The sequence below is a fragment of the Sphaeramia orbicularis genome, chromosome 21 (genome assembly GCF_902148855.1).
Source record: "Sphaeramia orbicularis chromosome 21, fSphaOr1.1, whole genome shotgun sequence".
In the NCBI taxonomy this organism is placed as follows: Eukaryota; Metazoa; Chordata; class Actinopteri; order Kurtiformes; family Apogonidae; genus Sphaeramia; species Sphaeramia orbicularis.
This window is the reverse complement of record NC_043977.1, coordinates 11,222,958-11,241,454: the sequence shown is the minus strand read 5'-3', so window position 1 is coordinate 11,241,454 and position 18,497 is coordinate 11,222,958. Positions and strand designations below refer to the sequence as shown.

General features: G+C 43.7%; 1 protein-coding gene across 1 annotated transcript in view; it reads left to right on the top strand.

Moving 5' to 3' along the window:
* LOC115411946 (titin-like) overlaps positions 1-18,497 on the top strand; it is a 130,674-nt gene that overhangs the window by 29,254 nt on the left and 82,923 nt on the right. Inside the window, 39 exon segments of the mRNA XM_030124250.1 lie at positions 906-1,172; positions 1,327-1,590; positions 2,009-2,148; positions 2,243-2,369; positions 2,553-2,819; positions 2,952-3,218; positions 3,314-3,580; positions 3,810-3,949; positions 4,567-4,693; positions 5,022-5,164; positions 6,241-6,364; positions 7,123-7,389; positions 7,471-7,568; positions 7,646-7,814; positions 8,083-8,352; positions 8,597-8,863; positions 8,945-9,223; positions 9,320-9,728; positions 9,806-9,930; positions 10,508-10,774; positions 10,895-11,164; positions 11,242-11,541; positions 12,012-12,314; positions 12,626-12,813; positions 12,884-12,998; positions 13,086-13,373; positions 14,345-14,496; positions 14,582-14,729; positions 14,804-14,981; positions 15,067-15,188; positions 15,279-15,566; positions 15,682-15,978; positions 16,125-16,311; positions 16,396-16,511; positions 16,642-16,941; positions 17,148-17,447; positions 17,558-17,663; positions 17,763-17,959; positions 18,161-18,469. Of these exon segments, the coding sequence (XP_029980110.1) occupies positions 906-1,172; positions 1,327-1,590; positions 2,009-2,148; positions 2,243-2,369; positions 2,553-2,819; positions 2,952-3,218; positions 3,314-3,580; positions 3,810-3,949; positions 4,567-4,693; positions 5,022-5,164; positions 6,241-6,364; positions 7,123-7,389; positions 7,471-7,568; positions 7,646-7,814; positions 8,083-8,352; positions 8,597-8,863; positions 8,945-9,223; positions 9,320-9,728; positions 9,806-9,930; positions 10,508-10,774; positions 10,895-11,164; positions 11,242-11,541; positions 12,012-12,314; positions 12,626-12,813; positions 12,884-12,998; positions 13,086-13,373; positions 14,345-14,496; positions 14,582-14,729; positions 14,804-14,981; positions 15,067-15,188; positions 15,279-15,566; positions 15,682-15,978; positions 16,125-16,311; positions 16,396-16,511; positions 16,642-16,941; positions 17,148-17,447; positions 17,558-17,663; positions 17,763-17,959; positions 18,161-18,469 (8,448 nt within the window).

Sequence of the window (18,497 nt, the reverse complement as noted above, 5' to 3'; positions counted from 1 at the left end):
CACCGTTAAATAGTGCAAATATGTCATCATGTGGTAATACATTTTAATAGCTGTACTGATGTTTGTGTCTTATATCTGAACATTATCCAACTTTAACTCCAGCAACGACGTCTGTTCATGTTTTATGACACTGAGGGAATTTATAATGATTTAGTCCCCTATGCATTTACACAATATTCTTAAAGTAAGGAACTGGTTTTGAATAGAATAGAATAGAATAGAATAGAATTGAACAGAACAGAACAGAATAAAATACATTAGTATAAAAGAGAATAGAATAGCCTTTATTGTCATTGTGCTACTCCAGTCAGTGCAACAATAGGAATAACACACCAATACTTCTGAAAATAAGAATAGAACAAATATAAAATTAAGAAAAAATAAGAAAATAGAATATAAAATATAACAAAAGTAAAATAAGAATGAACTAAAAGTAGAATAAAATAAAAATAGACATAAAATATGAATAAACACAGTAATTACAATATTAATAATATGTATATCCATGAAAGTCTATAAAAATAGTGCATTTATATTTGAATCGATATTGAATTGTTACTGTATGAACTTATTACACATAATATAAAGTAAAACCACTGCGACTGCTGCAGTTGATGAATCCTTACGTTTGTTCTTCTGTGTAAAGCTGGATGATGTCAGAATGATTCAAACAGGACATACGTAAAAAAGTCAGTAGGACAAGTTCAAATGAAGAACACAGGTAAGTTTTCATAGTGTTAATAGACACAGAAACACCACAGAAGAAGAACCAGTACACGTAGATGATTAATGGAGGTTCTGAGTTTCTGTGTGGATGATCTGTCAGAATGTTCCCAGCCCAGTTTGTGTCTCTGTGTTTCCTCTTCTTCTTCTTCTTGAGCTTTAAAGTGGCTGATGTATTTCAGGCATGAGGCTGAAATTTGTGCAGTCGCTTCAGGACCAAACAGTCAAAGAAGGTAAAAACGCTCGCTTTGAGCTGGAGCTGAGCCATGATGACGTTCCCGTGGTTTGGTACCGGAATGAGGTCAAAGTGCACGTGAGCCGCAGCATTCTCACGTATGTGGAAGGAAAAAGACACACTCTAGAAATGAGGACGTTGAGTCTGGACGATACATGTCAGATCAAGGCCGAGGCCAGGGGCATATCCTCCGTGGCCAAACTGACCGTCATAGGTAAAACCACGTCTGAGCTGTATCTGATTCTGTGTGTGTCAGGGACTCAAAGACCATGTCCATGAAGTCCATCTGGGTCTAAAACAGACCATGATGTTTTAAAGTCACAGGAACATGAGAACAGGCTCTGACTGAAGCTGTGGGTGTGTTTCAGAGGGCGATGCCGTGTTTGTGGTGAAGCTGCAGGACTACACCGCCACCGAGAAGGACGAGGTGACTCTGGACTGTGAACTCAGCAAAGACGTCCCCGTCGTCTGGTACAGGGACAACAAGGAGATCGTGTCCTCCAAGACAGTGGTGATGAAGTCAGAGGCCACGAGGAGGACGCTGGTCCTGAAGAAAGTGGAGCAAAGCGACAAAGGACGATATGTATGTGATTGTGGAACCGACAAGACGACTGCCACACTCAACATCGAAGGTACGCAGAACGCCAGGAACCATCTGGAAAATGATCCAGAACATGATCCAAAATTACAGTGGTACCTTGACTAATGAGTTTAATTTGTTCTCGCGGCAGCATATCTGAAGCTCGATCATTACTCAGATTTTGACTCACAACTCAAAGCAAAAAATCAAACAAGCAACAGCTCATAACTCGGAAAACTCATAAGTGGGTAAACTCATAAGTCAAGGTACCAGTGTTGACCCAAATCAAATCAGTTAACCTCCACAAACATTACACTGTCTGACAAACTTTGAAATGGTTTAAAAGATTTAAAAAGACTCTGAGATCAGGTTATAAATCATTATGATAATTGAATATTTTCTCTTGTGTTCAATCAGATCAGACACGTATGAATTCAGCTTCATCTGTTTATTTGTCCTTGTGTTTTCAGCTCGTGACATCAAGGTGGTTCGACCCATTTATGGCGTGGAGCTGTTCGACGGAGAGACGGCTCGTTTTGAGGTGGAGATCTCTGCAGATGACGTCCATGGACAATGGAGACTGAATGGAGAAGTCCTCAGTCCATCCTCTGTGAGTCTCACACCCTTAACCCTAACCCTTAGCCCTTCAGACTCACACTGATCATGTGACTGATGGGTGTTGATTGTGTGTCTTCTGTTGTTAGGACGTGGACATCATCGAGGAAGGACCCAAACACACTCTGATTCTCTACAACTGCCGCGTTCCCATGACCGGAGAGGTGTCGTACAGCGCCGCCAACGCCAAGTGTTCAGCCAACCTCAAAGTCAAAGGTCAGTCTGTGATCCACTGATTCCAGTTCAGTTCAGGTTGGAAAAGAACTGAGTTTTTCTGACGTTAAACTTTGACTTTGTTTAGTTTAACAAACCATCAAATTTTCACAATGTTCTTCTCCTTTTTCTTCTCCTTCTCTTTCCTCTTCTCCCTCTTCCTCTTCCTCTCTTCTGTGTTGTCAGAACTTCCTCTGAACTTCCTGAGTCCACTCAGTGACGTCCAGGTCTATGAGAAGGATGAGGCTCGTTTTGAGGTGGAGGTGTCAAGGGTACCCAAGACTTTCCGTTGGCTCAAAGGATCCCAAGAAGTAAAGACTGACGACAAGTACGAAACCCTGCAGGAAGGAAATATGTTCGTACTGAGGGTCAAATCTGCAGCGTATGATGATGAGGCCAAGTACATGTTTGAGGCTGAGGACAAGAGGACGACGGGAAAACTGGTCATCCAAGGTAAACCTGAGAAACAGATGACTGGATCCAGTATGACCCAGTTGACTTAACCCCTCTGACCCAGATCTGACCTGGGTCTCTTGTCAGGTATAATCCTAGTCGTGACCTGATGTTGTGTGTTTGTGTGGACAGGAATCCGCCTGGAGTTTGCCAAACCCATTAAAGATGTGACGGTGAAAGAGCGTGAGACGGCTGAGTTCAGTGTGGAACTGTCTCACGATAAGATCCCGGTGGTTTGGTACAAAAACGACGTGCGTCTCCATCCCAGTAAAGTCGTTCACATGTCAGATCATGGTAAAGTCCACACTCTGGCCTTTAAGGAGGTGACCATCGATGACACGTCCATGATCAAAGTGGAGGCAATGGACAAGGCAGTGACGGCCATGCTCACGGTCATCGGTAAGTTTATGAGTCCAGTCTTGGTTTTCATTATCTTTAACAGATTGGATCTTTCCTTCAGACTCGTGGTTTAACTGTGCGTCTGTTCTTGTCAGAGGGTGACCTCTACTTCACCACCAAGCTGCAGAACTACACGGCGGTGGAGAAGGACGAGGTCAAGCTGGTCTGCGAACTCAGCAAAGCTGTCGCTGATGTCAAGTGGTTCAAAGACGGGAAGGAGATCAGTCCTTCCAAAAACATTGCAATCAGCACTGACGGCAAGAAACGCATCCTGATGGTGAGGAAGGCGGAGAAGGCCAACATCGGAGCTTATACCTGCGACTGTGGCTCAGACAAAACCACTGCCAACCTCAACATCGAAGGTACTGCCCACTGCCATCTGGACAATAATAAATCCATACTCAACAAACAAGACAAACTGTTGAATATCTGTTGAATTATTGAGCCTAGAAGTAAAATCAGCTACAAAATTTGTTAATGGATAAATTTAAATGTGATGAACAAGTTCAGTAACAGCTGATACAGACAAGAGATCAGCTGTGTAGATAATCCATTGAAACGACTGACATGTTTGTTTGTTTGCTTGTTTAGAGCGTGACATTAAGATGGTTCGACCGCTGTACAGTGTTGAGGTGACGGAGACAGAAACAGCCAAGTTCGAGACGGAGATTTCAGAGGAAGATGTCCACGGAAACTGGAAACTGAAAGGAGAAGCTCTGCATCAGTCTGCAGTGAGTCCAGAACATGGATACACAATGACTGTAGAACACCACAACAACCAGAAAAAACACCACAACAATCACAGAAAACACCACAACAACTAGAGAAAACACCACAACCATAGAAAACACCACAACCATAGAAAACACCACAACAACCAGAGAAAACCCCACAACCATAGAAAACAACACAAAAACCAAAAAAAAAACACCACAACCAGAAGTGTAATGTGCTGTGCATTTTTAATCCCCCTCTGCCAAATATAATGTAAGATTCTGCTGAAAGTTACTGCCCTATAATTGAGATTAGATTGTCTTTCTGTTAAACTTATTACATACATATTAATATTTGAAATTACTCAGACATTGTAGCTGCCATTTGACCTTGAAAAAGTAGGTCAAGGTCACCTATTTTCAATAGGCTTCTACCCTATGCCAAGATGCATCCACAGTATAAATCTGGTGCAGATATGTCAATGTATTCTTCAGATAAGGTGATTATGTCATTGAATAGACAGACGGACAAAAGGATTACAATACCCCTTTGGCCATTTTTGGCCGAGGGGTAAAAACACCACAACTAAAAAAATACACCCCATTTGATTGTTGTGTGTCTGGTTTTGTTTCAGGATGTGGAGATTAAAGAAGAGGGGAAGCGTCACATGTTGATCCTCTACAATGTTCGGATGAACATGGCTGGTGGCGTCGACTTCTCTGCTGCTAACGCCAAATCCACAGCCCAGCTCAGGGTCAAAGGTCAGATCCAGTTCTCTTATATTTGGACACTGTTCACCCTGTTTAGTTCAACTTTCATTTATTTACATCTTTGACTGGAAATTCTGTAGTTTTTAAGTCTAAATTCACTTTCTTTTGCTCAGAACAAACTCCTGAGGTTTTTAGATAAAGAAAAAAAAAAACAACCCCTCAGGGTTTTAGCCAATCAGATGCTGTGTTATTTTAGTTTCAGTCTTTATCTGAAGTGAAGCTGCTCTGACTCCAGTAACATGACTCCTGCCTTGATGTGTGATGGTCCAAGTGTCCTCCCAGGACAATCTAAAGCTCTGTTCTTCTTCTTCTTCTTCAGCTCGTTCCATCAGTGTGATGCGACCGCTGAAGGACGTGACGGTAACAGCCGGAGAGACGGCAACGTTCGAGTGTGAGCTGTCGTATGAAGGCATTGTTGTGGAGTGGTTCCTGGGAGGTCAAAAGATGGAGGCCAGCGACAGGGTGAGTCCACAACTGTAACCAAAGGCTGGTTCAAGATAAATCTATTAATCACAGCAAATTAAAGATGTTAAAGACACACCTGTTTAGACTAGCTTTTAACCCTTAGCACTGAGACACTCTTAGGTTTTATATCTGTGGTCTTCTTTTTTTTTCAGGGTGTGTTATGTCTTATTATTTTATGTATTTTTATAGTATTTGATTAAACTGTTGTTATCTTATAATTTAATCATCCGTTTAGATGTAAAGCACTTTGGTCCTCTTTATGATATTGTAAAGTGCTATATAAATAAACTTTGATTAATTGAAACTAAATAAACCAAATAATGAAACAAATAAACATCTTGTTAAAATAGTCTTTTAATGTTTTAAATCAGACTCTTACTTCAAAGAGGATAAAGTGATAAAGATTTTAAGGTAAATTAAATTTTTTAAATGACATTTTAAAGAAAAACATTTTAAGTGGTTCAGTTCATAGTTCATTTTGTCAAAAAAAACAAAACAAAACAATAGACAAATATTTTCTAAAAAGTTTCATAAAATTTACAAAATTTATATTCAAACCATCTAAAATATTCAGATAAAATGGCATTTATCCCCAATCATTGAGCATCGACTCATCTGTATTCTGTGTTTGGTGTTAAAGTATGTGAAGTGTTGAAGCTGCAGAGTTAAAAATAACCGACAGAAGCTGATAAGCTTATCTGAGTTCACTTCAACCACTGCAGTGTCGGTCAGTGAACACACTACGACAACTTTAACATCAGTGTCAAAATAAAAGAGTTTATTTGAAATTAAACTTTATCAGCCAAACTATTTTTTTCTTTCAGTTTATTAATATTTCTGGGTTGATGGATGTTTTCACAATTGACCAACAATAAAACAGCTCACTTGAAAAATCCACTTTAAGAATCAGACAAATTAGAAACTGTCCCATCCAAAAAACTCAAACTTAGACTAAAACTGTAGAAACACCTCATGCATCATTAAAACTGAATCCAAGTAAAAACACCATCATTATGTCATGGAGATTCTGAACTCTCGGATCAGTGTTGATTGGTCTGTGATTGGACTTCCAGGTTAAGACCCGGGTGGCGGGACGAGTCCACGCTCTAACCATCAGAGATGTAAAACTGTCGGAGGCCGGAGACGTCAAACTGACCGCCAAAGACTTCCAGACCCAGGCTCAGCTCATCGTCAGAGGTGAGACCTTCCCACGCACCGTGGATCCTGAACTCATCACTTTGGGTCAGATGTTCTAACACACGAGATTCAAACCTACAGGGTCAAAAATGGCCACCAAAGAGTCTGATCCTTCAGATGAAATGAAAAATTACAGAAGAAATTAACAATCAGTGATGTTAAACTGGTTTGACTGCAGGATTCACATTCAGACCAATATGATCTAAACTCAAATAACAGAATAACTAATAAATAAGGACAAATACAATTTTTTCTCTTTGTTTTGGTGCAAAAAAATAACATTAAATTATGAAAATGTTTACATTTACAAACTATCCTTTAACAATAAAACAATAGAATACAACAATAAAATGTGAACAACCTGAACAAATTTGAACAACCTGAAATGTCTGAAGTAAATTCAGTGTAGTTTTACCAGTATTCTGCCTGTTATGAAATGGTTTTTTTTCCCTTTAAGATCTGATTTGTAATGAACATGTAATGATAAGTTGAAGCAGAATATTGTTAAAATTATACTTATTTTTATTAAAAACTTAATTTTTTCAGTTAATTCACATCTTTTTTTTGATAGTTTGTAAATGTAAATATTTTCATAATTTTATGTTATTTTTGCATTAAAACAAAGAGAAACATTTGGAGTAATTATTTATCGGTTACTCTGTTATTATTTGACTTTAGATCATATTGGTCTGAATGTGGAACCTAAAAGCAATTTGAGGCATATCTTCTAACAGAACGTGTGCTTGTTTCTTCCTCAGAGCCAGCAGTGGAGTTCACCAAACCTCTGGAGGATCAGACGGTGGAGGAGGAAGCCACTGCCACGCTGGAGTGTGAAGTGTCCAGAGAGAACGCTGAGGTTCGCTGGTTCCGAGAGGGACAAGAGATTCGCAAGACCAAGAAGTATGACCTGATGGTCGACGGACGCAAGAGGGCACTGGTGATCCACGACTGCACTCCGGATGATGCCAAGACGTACACGTGTGATGCTAAGGAGTTCAAAACCTCCTGCTTCCTGGAGGTCACACGTAAGGACACAGAATGACTGTGTTTGTGGTTGTTGTGGTGAACATGTCCAAATGGTGACAGTGGTGTGTTCATGTCCGCAGCTCCTCACGTGGAGTTCAGCAAACCTCTGCAGGACGTGGAGGTCAAAGAGAAGGAATCTGCCAAGTTTGAGTGTGAAGTGTCCCGCGAATCCGCAAAGGTAAAACCACCTCCTCCTTTAACCTTTAGCCTTTAGCTCAGGTGATTGTAGACTCACACCAATGCCTGGATGTGCAGGTTCGCTGGTTCAAAGATGGGAGTGAGATCAGGAAAGGAAAGAAGTACGAGATCATCGCCAAGGGAGTCCAGAGGATCCTCATTGTCCATAAGTCAGTGTTTGATGATGAGGCTGAGTACGAATGTGACGCCAGGACCTCGAAGACCTCCGGCATACTGACGGTCATTGGTGAGCAGCACTGAAAGGACACATTCACCTTCTACGTTCCCACTGGTTCCTGTGAAGCAGTAAATGTTAGAACCATGAGATGTGAAGTTCTATGGATAAAAAAAAACTCCTCGTGGTAAAACTCAGGCTCTAAATCAGAAGTTTCTTGTCCAGTCTTTGTAAAACTGTCAGGATACGTGTTGTCGCTCAGGATTTGTTGTATTTACACAATTTCTTATTTAAATTTGTCCTGAATAAGTTGAGTTGAATACATGGTGTTTTCCTGCAGAGGAGGCAGCCCGATTTACCAAGAACCTGTCCAACGTGGAGGGAACGGAGACTGACAGTGTCAAGATGATCTGTGAGGTGTCCAAGGCCAGCGCCGAGGTCACATGGTACCGTGGAGACGAGGAGCTGCCAGAGGGCGGTCGCTACGAGCAAGTGATGGACGGACGCAAGAGGATCCTGATTATCCAGGACCTGAGGATGGAGGATGCGGGAGAGTACAACTGCAGACTGAGTCCAGCCATCAAGACGTCAGCCATGCTCAGACTTAATGGTAAGAAGTAACAAACCAACAGGAAACCAGCAGAAATACATCCTATCAGACACTTAAGAAAACAAATGTCTTTAGTCAGAAAGATTTGATTAAAGAACATAATTTCATAAATAAAATAATTCTGGACTTAGTGTTAAAAAAATTGGAATTTAACTGTACAATTCATGAATAAAGTGATGACTGAGCAGCTGCTTCTGGAAGTGAAGGACGTCTTTGTTAATCTTAATGTTCATCATGTTGGTAGAACTGGCAGCTGAGTTCATCGCTCGACCTCAGAACCAGGAGGTGGTGGAAGGAGAGAAGGCAGAATTTGCCTGCTCCGTCTCCAAGGAAACCTATGAGGTGAGATGGTTCAGAGGTGATAAGGAGGTTCAAGCCGGGGACAAATACACCATCATCAGTGAAGGGAAGAGGAGAGCTCTGATTGTGAAAAACTGCGACTTGAAGGATGAGGGAGGTTACGTTGCCCACATCGGCAGTGTCAAAGCCTCTGCCGATCTGTATGTGATTGGTAAGTCCCTGTTCATCTGAGTCCGGGTCGGGTTTGGAACAGAGCAAAAGCCCTCATTTTAAATGGCTTCTGTACTTTCAGAAAAACTGAGGATTATCACGCCAATTAAAGACACGGAGGTGAAAGAGGGAAGTGAGATCGTGTTCAACTGTGAGACAAACTCAGAGGGAGCGAAAGCCAAGTGGCTGAAGAATGAGGAGACCATTTTTGAGAGCAGCAAGTACATGATGGCTCAGCGTGACAACGTGTTCTCACTGAGGATCCGAGATGCCCAGAAGGCTGACGAGGCCAGTTACACCATCAACCTGACCAATCACAGAGGAGAACAGGCCAAGTGCACTGCTAGAGCTATAGTCGCAGGTAAACCATCTGCGTTTAACGCAGTAGAGCTGAACTATTGATCCAAATATTTCAGCTTTAGTCAGGTGAGTGACTTTTCTTTGTTTTTCTTCTCAGCGGAGAAACTGAAGTTCCTCGAGCCCATTGAGGACGTGGAGACTCAGGAGAAGAAGACCATCAGCTTCATCTGTAAGGTGAACCGGCCTGAGGTGACGGTCCGCTGGATGAAGGCCGGTCAGGAACTGACACTCAGCAAACGCATTGTGTACCGGCCCGACGGACTCAAACACACCTTGACCATCAAGGACTGCGTCATGGACGATGAGGGTGAGTACACGGCTGTCGTGGGTGACGACAAGTGCTCAGCCGAGCTGATCATCAGCGAAGCTCCAACTGACTTCATGGCTCAGCTCAAAGATCAGACCATCACTGAATTCGAGGATGCCGAGTTCACCTGCAAACTGTCCAAAGAGAAGGCAGTTGTCAAGTGGTACAAGAATGGACGTGAGATCAAAGAAGGACCAAGGTAACAACCACGCTCAGATGAAACACTTTCATACAGAGATACTGTCAGCAACATCTAAATGTCTTGTGTTTGTGCAGATATCACATGGAGAAGGAAGGCAAGACGTGCACACTGATCATCAAGGTGTGCAGACCTGATGATGAATGTGAATACGCCTGTGGAGTGGATGAGAGGAGGACCAGGGCCAGACTCTTCGTTGAAGGTAACATCTGAAGACATTGTATGTTGAAGATAGGACCTGAAATCAGCCATGGAGTCTAGTCCTGGTTTTAATTTGGATCAGGCCTTCAGACCGTTTTGGTCAGATTGTGACACCTGATGGAATTAAACTGGTCCATTATTACAGCTTGTGCATCATGTAGTGGAACAATAATTATTTACAAATTAGTGAAAACATCTGGATTTTCTATGCAAATGTCAGTCAAAATCTGTCAACAACTCATGAAACTTTTGTTTTATATTTTGATGTTAAACAGTTGCAGTGATAAAGCCAACATGTTAAACATAAACCTTTCATTCACTAAAGAAAAAGGTTTTTGTCCTATAAAATACACAGAAAAGAGGGAGACAGATCTATTGAATATATTAATTACACTGAGACCAGAGATGATGACCTGGAAGTCAGGATTAGATCCAATCCACTGTTTCAATGAAAAACACCACAGACAGAAGGGTCATCTAATCCCATGAAAGTTTCAGAACAACAGGAATCAGATTGTTTGGTCTGAGGTTGGTACTTCCGGATGGGTAACCAACATGATGTGGTTCTTGTCCTGCAGAGACCCCGGTAGAGATTGTCAGACCGCCAAAGGACATGTTTGAGCCTCCAGGTTCAGACATTATGTTCGAGGTGGAGCTCAACAAGGACCGAGTGGAAGTGAAATGGATGAGGAACAACATGATCATCGTCCAGGGAGACAAGTACCAGATGATCAGCGAAGGCAAAGTCCACAGATTGCAGGTCTGTGAGATCCGGCCTCGGGATCAGGGAGAGTACAGGATCGTAGCCAAAGACAAGGACGCCCGAGCCAAACTGGAGCTGGCAGGTAAAGACCCGCTGCTGAACCAGTGTCACTATGAGAGTAAATGACCCTGGTGAATGCAGGCAGGTGCACTTATTCTTTACTCCATAATCAGCTGATTAAACTGTCTGAACCTGTTTGCAGCGGTTCCAAAGATTAAAACCACAGATCAGAACCTGGTGACTGATGCCGGTAAACCGTTCGTCATGGCCGTGCCATACGATGCCTACCCTCGTGCAGACGCAGAGTGGTTCTTTGAGGCCACCAGTCTGCCCGTCCAGAACATTGACACCTCTGCTGACAAGACCGAGTACCGGCTGAAGAGCCCCAGCAAAGAGGACCAGGGCCGGTACCGGGTTGTCATCAAGAACAAGCACGGTCAAGGCGAGGCCTTCATCAACCTGGACGTGATCGGTGAGTCTGGATTCTGGGGCAGTCTGTATTTGAATTGTGAGTGTTAGCTGCATTTATTCTGAGTGTTGTGTTTTCAGATGTCCCCGGACCTGTGAAGAACCTGAGAGTGATTGATACTGCTGACGGTGAGGTCAGTTTGGCCTGGGAGGAACCGGAGAGTGACGGTGGAAGTAAAATTACTGCATATGTGGTGGAGAGACGTGACGTGAAGCGTAAGACGTGGTCGGTGGCAACGAATCGCGCTGATGCTCCAGAGTACTGCGTCAGCGGCCTCCAAAAAGACTCCATGTACCTGTTCAGAGTCTGTGCCCGGAACCGGGTTGGCAGTGGACCTTCTGTTGCAACCGAGGATGCAGTTCAGGCCAAGAACAAGTTTGGTAAGAAAACATCTCCCAATGAAACTCCAAAGTCTAGCTGGAACTCTATAAACATTTATTCTTGGAGTAATGGATTGGATTGGATTTATATAGCGCTTTTCTAGACACCCAAAGCGCTTTACATTATTGGTCCATTATTCATTCGCTCTCACATTCTCCCTCTGGTGGTGGTAAACTACATATGTAGCCGCAGCTGCCCTGGGGCAGACTGACAGAAGTGTGGCTGCCAATTCACACCTTTGGCCCCTCCGACCACCACCAAACATTCACACACATTCATACACCAGTGTGAGTGGCACTGAAGGCAAGGGGGGTGAAGTGTCTTGCCCAAGGACACAACAGCACATGGACAGAGCGGGATTCGAACCGCCAACCCTTCGGTTATTGGACGACCCACTCTACCAACTGAGCTATGGCCGCCTCCAGTAGAAGGACTCTACCCACCAATAAAACATCTTCTTCTTCCACAGATGTCCCTGATGCTCCTGAGAATGTCGCTGTCGGCGTGGTGAACAGGTTTGGTGCAACCATCTCCTGGGAGCCTCCGAAGTTTGATGGTGGCTCTGAAGTCACAGCGTACGTCATCGAGCTCCGTGACAGGACATCAGTAAAGTGGGAGGCGGCCATGATCTGTGGCGCCAATGACCGCTCTGCAACGCTGAATGATGTGGTGGAAAACAAGGAATACATCTTTAGAGTGAGAGCTGAAAATAAGGCCGGCGTTGGCAGACCAAGCGCTGCCACCAAGCCTGTCAAGATCATGGACCCAATTGGTGAGTTGAACCAGGAATCAGGGGTCCATGATACTGATTCAGTTCAGAGTGTTGAAGAAGACAGATGAGGTTTATGCACAGACACTGATCATTAGTATTCAACTCGATGCAAATCATATTTACTTGACACCAAATCACAAGAAAAAAAATCACCTAAAGACAGTTAAAACTTGGCAGCATAAAAAATGATTGACATGTGGAATTAATTCAAATAGAATCTTATTGATCTTATAATTTAAAACCCTAAAGTGACTCTTCCTTTATTTTGTTGTGGAAGCAGATTGTGAATGTTGTGTGTTTTGTATCTACAGAGAGACCAAGTCCACCTCTGAACCTGCACTTTAGTGACCAGACCACCTCCGCTGTCACGTTGACATGGGAGACGCCGATGAGCAATGGAGGCAGCATGATCACTGGATACATTATTGAGAAGTGTGATGACGGAGTTTATAACTGGCTCCGCTGCAACGCCAGACTGTGTCCAGACCTCAGCTTCCGGGTATGGGTTTCATTTCTTTCACCTGCTCAATTACTTTTGGTCATGGATTGACTTCTTGTGCTCTCTGTAGATATCCGGTCTCAAGCCTCGTCAGAAGTATTTCTACAGAGTTCGTGCTGAAAATGCAGCTGGTGTTTCTGACCCTGCTGATCAAGTTGGACCACTCCTCGCCGACGACCCTCACGGTATGAATGACAGAATCCCAGTGGAGTTTGAGTAATCTAGTGCCAGTGTCTCCAGATGACATGGTTTTATTTCCTGTTCTTCCACAGTTGGTCCGACCTTGGACCTGAGTGCCTTCAGGAACGGCCTGGAGGTGATTGTCCCTCAGCCGCTGACCATCAGAGTCCCCATCACCGGGTACCCGACCCCTGTTGCCAAGTGGACCTTCGGAGAGAAGGAGCTAAGCCCGTCAGATGACCGTGTCTCCATGGTGACGAAGTCCACATTCACAGAGCTAACAGTGTCTCCGAGTGTCCGACCGGACAAAGGAACGTATGGTCTGACTCTGGAAAACGATGTGTCCTCGGTGTCTGGAGAGATCGAAGTCAACGTCATCGGTAACTACATTTATACGCAAATAATCAAATACCGCTGATTAATATATGTATGAAAACACACCTGATGTTTAGGAAAAATCTAACCATGTTGTAAAATCTACATTTTATTTTCTGAAATTTCTTAATGTGAACTGGTGAATTATTAAATCCCATAAACAGTAAGTCTGCTGGTTGAAGAATAAAAGTGTATTTATCAGGTACAAAGTGCTACATTTAGGTCAGCTGGAAATTTTAAGGAGTCTCACAGTATTAAAACCATTCTGATTAAAGATAAAACTTTTTGTCATAGTTATTTTCCCACTATATGATATATTTCCTTTCTTTTTTTTACATATATATATATATATATATATATATATATATATATATATATATATATTTTTTTTTTTTTTTTTTTTTTTTTTTTTTTTTTTTTTTTTTTTAATCGTTGTTTAACTGGGCTGGTCCCATTGAAGTGGGGGATATCTTTTTACAAGGGAGACCTGGACAAGACGGCAGTGATACAGTCATATCATATAATCATCATTATCATATAATATAATCAATATAATATTATCATATATATAATCATCATCATATAATTTTACAGTAATAAAAGTATTTGCAGACATAGAAAAAAGCATATACAGTCAATTGAAACATTTACAGACCAACAGTCGTGATTACAGAGTTTTAACACTCTCTTTAAAATCAGTCAAAGGAATCAGTGTTTGTAGATGAAGCTCAGACTGAAGCTTGTTCCAGGCATCAGGAGCTGAAAACATAAAAGATTTTTCCTAATTCAGTCCTTATCTTTGGAAAAAACAGTTTCAAAGTTTTCATTGAGCAGAGATTGTAACATCCATGATTCCAGGTTAACAGTGAACATAAATAAGAAGGAAATGTCCCCAAAATTGCTTTGTGAATTAAATATAATGATAAAATTTTAGTAACAATACTATAATCATAATTTATCTCCTTAATTTTCCCAGCATGCCCCAGTGCTCCTAAGGACTTCAAGGTAGCTGAAGTGACCCGACACCATGTCCACCTGATGTGGGAGGCTCCTGAACATGATGGAGGAAGTGCAGTCACCCACTACCAGATAGAGAAGAGAGAAGTGTCACGCAAGACCTGGGCCAAGGTAGACCTGGACTCCAGAAGAGAATCCACAAAGTCAAACACATTTCAGTGTTTAATATCTCTTGATTGTGTTGCTTTATTTACAGGTGGCTACAGGAGTCCTGGATCTTGAACACACCATCACTGATGTTATTGAAGGTAAAGAGTATCTGTTCAGCGTCACTGCCTGCAACAAATGTGGACCAGGAGAACCAGCGTACATCGATGAACCCGTCAATGTGTCGTCTCCTGCCAGTGAGTATTTGTTCTGTCAGTGTGTGATTAATCAACTCACAGAAGATTCTGCTCATACTTGTGTTCCTCTTCAGCTGTACCCGATCCTCCTGAAAACCTGAAGTGGCGCGACAAGACCGGCAAGACCATCTTCCTGTCCTGGGAACCTCCAAAGTATGATGGTGGCGCTCCACTCAAAGGATATGTTGTGGACAAATGTCAGCGTGGAACCGACAAGTGGGAGCCCTGTGGAGACCCAATCCCTGAGCTGAAGTACGAATTCACTACCATGTGAATTTACTCCTGAATATCCGGTTTGTGTTGATGACATTTTTGTGTAACTTGAGTTTTGGTTCAGGTTCCAGGTGACCGGCTTAATCGAGGGCCAGTGGTACGCCTACAGAGTCAGAGCGTTCAACAAACTGGGAGCCAGTCGACCCTGCAGGGCTACTGATGAGATTCAGGCTGTGGATGCTAAAGGTAAGATTTCAGTCAATAAGGTGGTATTGTGTTGTCAGTAGGACTTGAAATATGACGAGATGTCCTCTCTGACTATCCATTGATACACAGAGCCTCCAGAGATCCAGCTGGATGTGAAGCTCCTCGCTGGCCTGACCGCTCGGGCCGGAACCAAGATCGAACTTCCCGCCGACGTGATTGGAAAACCAGACCCCCGGGTCAAGTGGACCAAAGCAGACCTGGTCTTGAGGCCCGATGACCGCATCACTATCGACACCCAGCCTGGACACTCCAAACTGTCCATCAACAACACGACAAGAGGCGACACAGCCATGTACATCATAGAGGCTGTCAACACCTGTGGACGAGCCACGGCCACCATTGATGTCAACATCCTCGGTACAGAACCAGGCTGGAACCTGACCCAGAAACAAACTGGAACGCCAAAATAAAAAAAAATTGTTTCTGCTGGGTTTTTTTTGTTTTCTACAAACGTGTGTTTTGTCCTATCCAGATAAACCTGGTCCTCCGGCCGCCTTCGACATCTCCGAGATCACCAACGAGTCATGCTTCTTGGCGTGGAATCCTCCACGAGATGATGGTGGCTCCGCTATCACAAACTACATTGTGGAGAGTCGTATGACAGACAAGGAGGAGTGGGTGAAGCTGTCAGCGACCATCAAGCACACCACATTTAAGGCCTGCAAACTGACTGCCATGAAGGAGTACATCTTCAGGGTCAGTGCTGAGAATCAGTACGGCATCGGAGAACCTGCAGAGCATGTACCCATCATCGCCAAGTACTCATTCGGTGAGCCATATTACAGCAGACTAAACAGGTTTAATAGCAGTAAAAATAAAATAAAATGCTTTTACTTTTTAGATTTTTGTTTGATTAATCACCAAAATGAAGAACAAAGTGTTTTCCCCTTCTTCACATTCTTGTTGTTTTTGTAGATCCTCCTGGTCCTCCTACCAGAGTCACCCCCTCGGACATTGCTAAGGACGCTGTGACACTGACCTGGTTCGAACCAGACGAGGATGGAGGAAGCCCCATCACTGGATACTGGATTGAGAAGTTCGACCCTGAGAGTGACAAGTGGATCCGCTGCAACAAGCTGCCAATCAAAGACACGACCTTCAGGTAGGAACCACCTGACAGACACAGGGTTTAGATGATGGCATGGAGACGCAGCACATTTACACCTGGTTGTTTAATGTTCTTCAGGGTGAAGGGACTCCCAACCAAGAAGAAGTACCGCTTCCGTGTTTTGGCTGAGAATCTGGCTGGACCTGGAAAACCAAGTGCAGAGACAGATCCAGTCCTCATCAAAGACCCCATTGGTACGAAACACACACTCGCCTGGCAGAGCGTTGACCTTCAATCAAGAGTTTATGAGAACATTTTAAACAGTATTTATCTCCATAACTGATGATGTTAGTCAGTACATTCAAGTTTCAATCTGTTCCTCAGATCCTCCATGGGCACCTGGCAAACCTGTAGTCAGGGAGGTCGGTAAGACCATGGTGGTGCTGGCCTGGACCAGACCAGAGCACGATGGTGGATCCAAGATCGAGGGCTACATCATTGAGTTCCAGAAGCCTGGAACCGAGGAGTGGATCCGGATCGCAGAGGATGTTCCACAGACCGAGCACCAGCTGCAGGGTCTGAAAGAGAAAGAGGAGTACATCTTCAGAGTCAAGGCTGTCAACAAGGCTGGAGAGAGTGAACCCAGCGACCCCAGCGATCCGGTGGTCTGCAAGGAGAGACTCTGTAAGCCACCATGGACCCTCAGCCACACATCAGACTCTTGGTTTATTTGAACATTTACAAACTTAACAGACATTAACATTTACATGTATCACCTTATATGTAAACATCAGATCTAAACTTTACATGTTAAACACAGAGTGTGACACAGTCTCACTCTGTGGATGTTTGGAGTTAAATCCCTAATCCCTCTGTTTTCGGTTGGACAGACCCTCCATCAGTTCCTCAGTGGCTTGAAGTGGCCAACGTCACAAAGATCAATGCTGACTTGAAGTGGCAAGCTCCAAGCAGCGATGGAGGTTCACCAATCACCAACTATGTGGTGGAAAAGAGGGATGTAAGGCGGAAGGCCTGGCAGACGGTCGACACCACCGTCAAAGAGCTGAAGTACACGGTGACGCCGCTGAACGAGGGATCCCTGTACGTGTTCCGAGTTGCCGCTGAGAACGCCGTGGGAATGGGTGAATTCTGTGAGCTGGAGGATGCTGTGCTCGCCAAAGACACATTCAGTGAGTTCACAACATGCACAGTTTCATTACAGTGTCTTTGTAGATACTGTTCCATCAAAAGGGACAAGGCCTAAGGATTTTTCAAGAATATATTTATCTTGTTTTTTCAGCAACTCCTGGACCCCCATATGCCCTGACAGTGGTGGAGGTCACCAAGAGACATGTGGAGCTGAAATGGGAACCTCCCCAGAACACCGGAGGTCGACCAATCACCAAGTAAGACTCAACGGATGAGAAGATCTGTGTTTGATTCGGTTTTTGTCTGATACGTAACATCTGTGACGTTCAATAATCTGTGTGTCTTTTTCTCTTCAGGTATGTGATTGAGAAGAAGGAGAAGCTGGGAACTCGTTGGTTGAAGTGTTGTAAGACTCCAGACAGACAGCCTCAGTTCAAGGTGACTGACGTAGACGAGGGTTCGGAGGTACAGTTCCAGGTCCGAGCTGAGAATGAGGCAGGAGTCGGAGATCCAAGCGAACCCACCGTGGTTCTGACTATCGAGGATGCAACAAGTAGGGAACACACACTGTGATAAGAATATAGACCAGACAGCATTTACAGACATCAGTATTATTATTATTCACTTATTACAGAGTGACTGTAGCTTATGACAGGGAACCATCCCTATTACAACAAAATGCACAGACAGATCTATGAAAAGCCATTTTTAAACCTGTTCCAGATGTAAACAGATGTGTTTTATGTCTCTTCAGGTGCACCATCCCCCCCGCTTGAAGTGAAGATTCCAGACGCCAGCAGAGAACACATCAATGTAACCTGGAAGCCTCCGGCAAAGGATGGCGGCTGCCCCATCACCGGGTACCACGTGGAGGTGGCTGAGGCCAGGCCCGAGCTGAAGTGGCTCCGGGTCAACACCAGACCCGTCAAGGAGCTGCAGTTCAGGATTGACGACGGAATCAAACCCGAAAAGAAGTATGTCATCAGGGTCCGCGCCATCAATGCCATCGGAGTCAGTGATCCATCGGAGATCTCCGACAAAGTGTTCACCAAGGACCCCGACTGTGAGCAAATGCAAACAAACACAACATT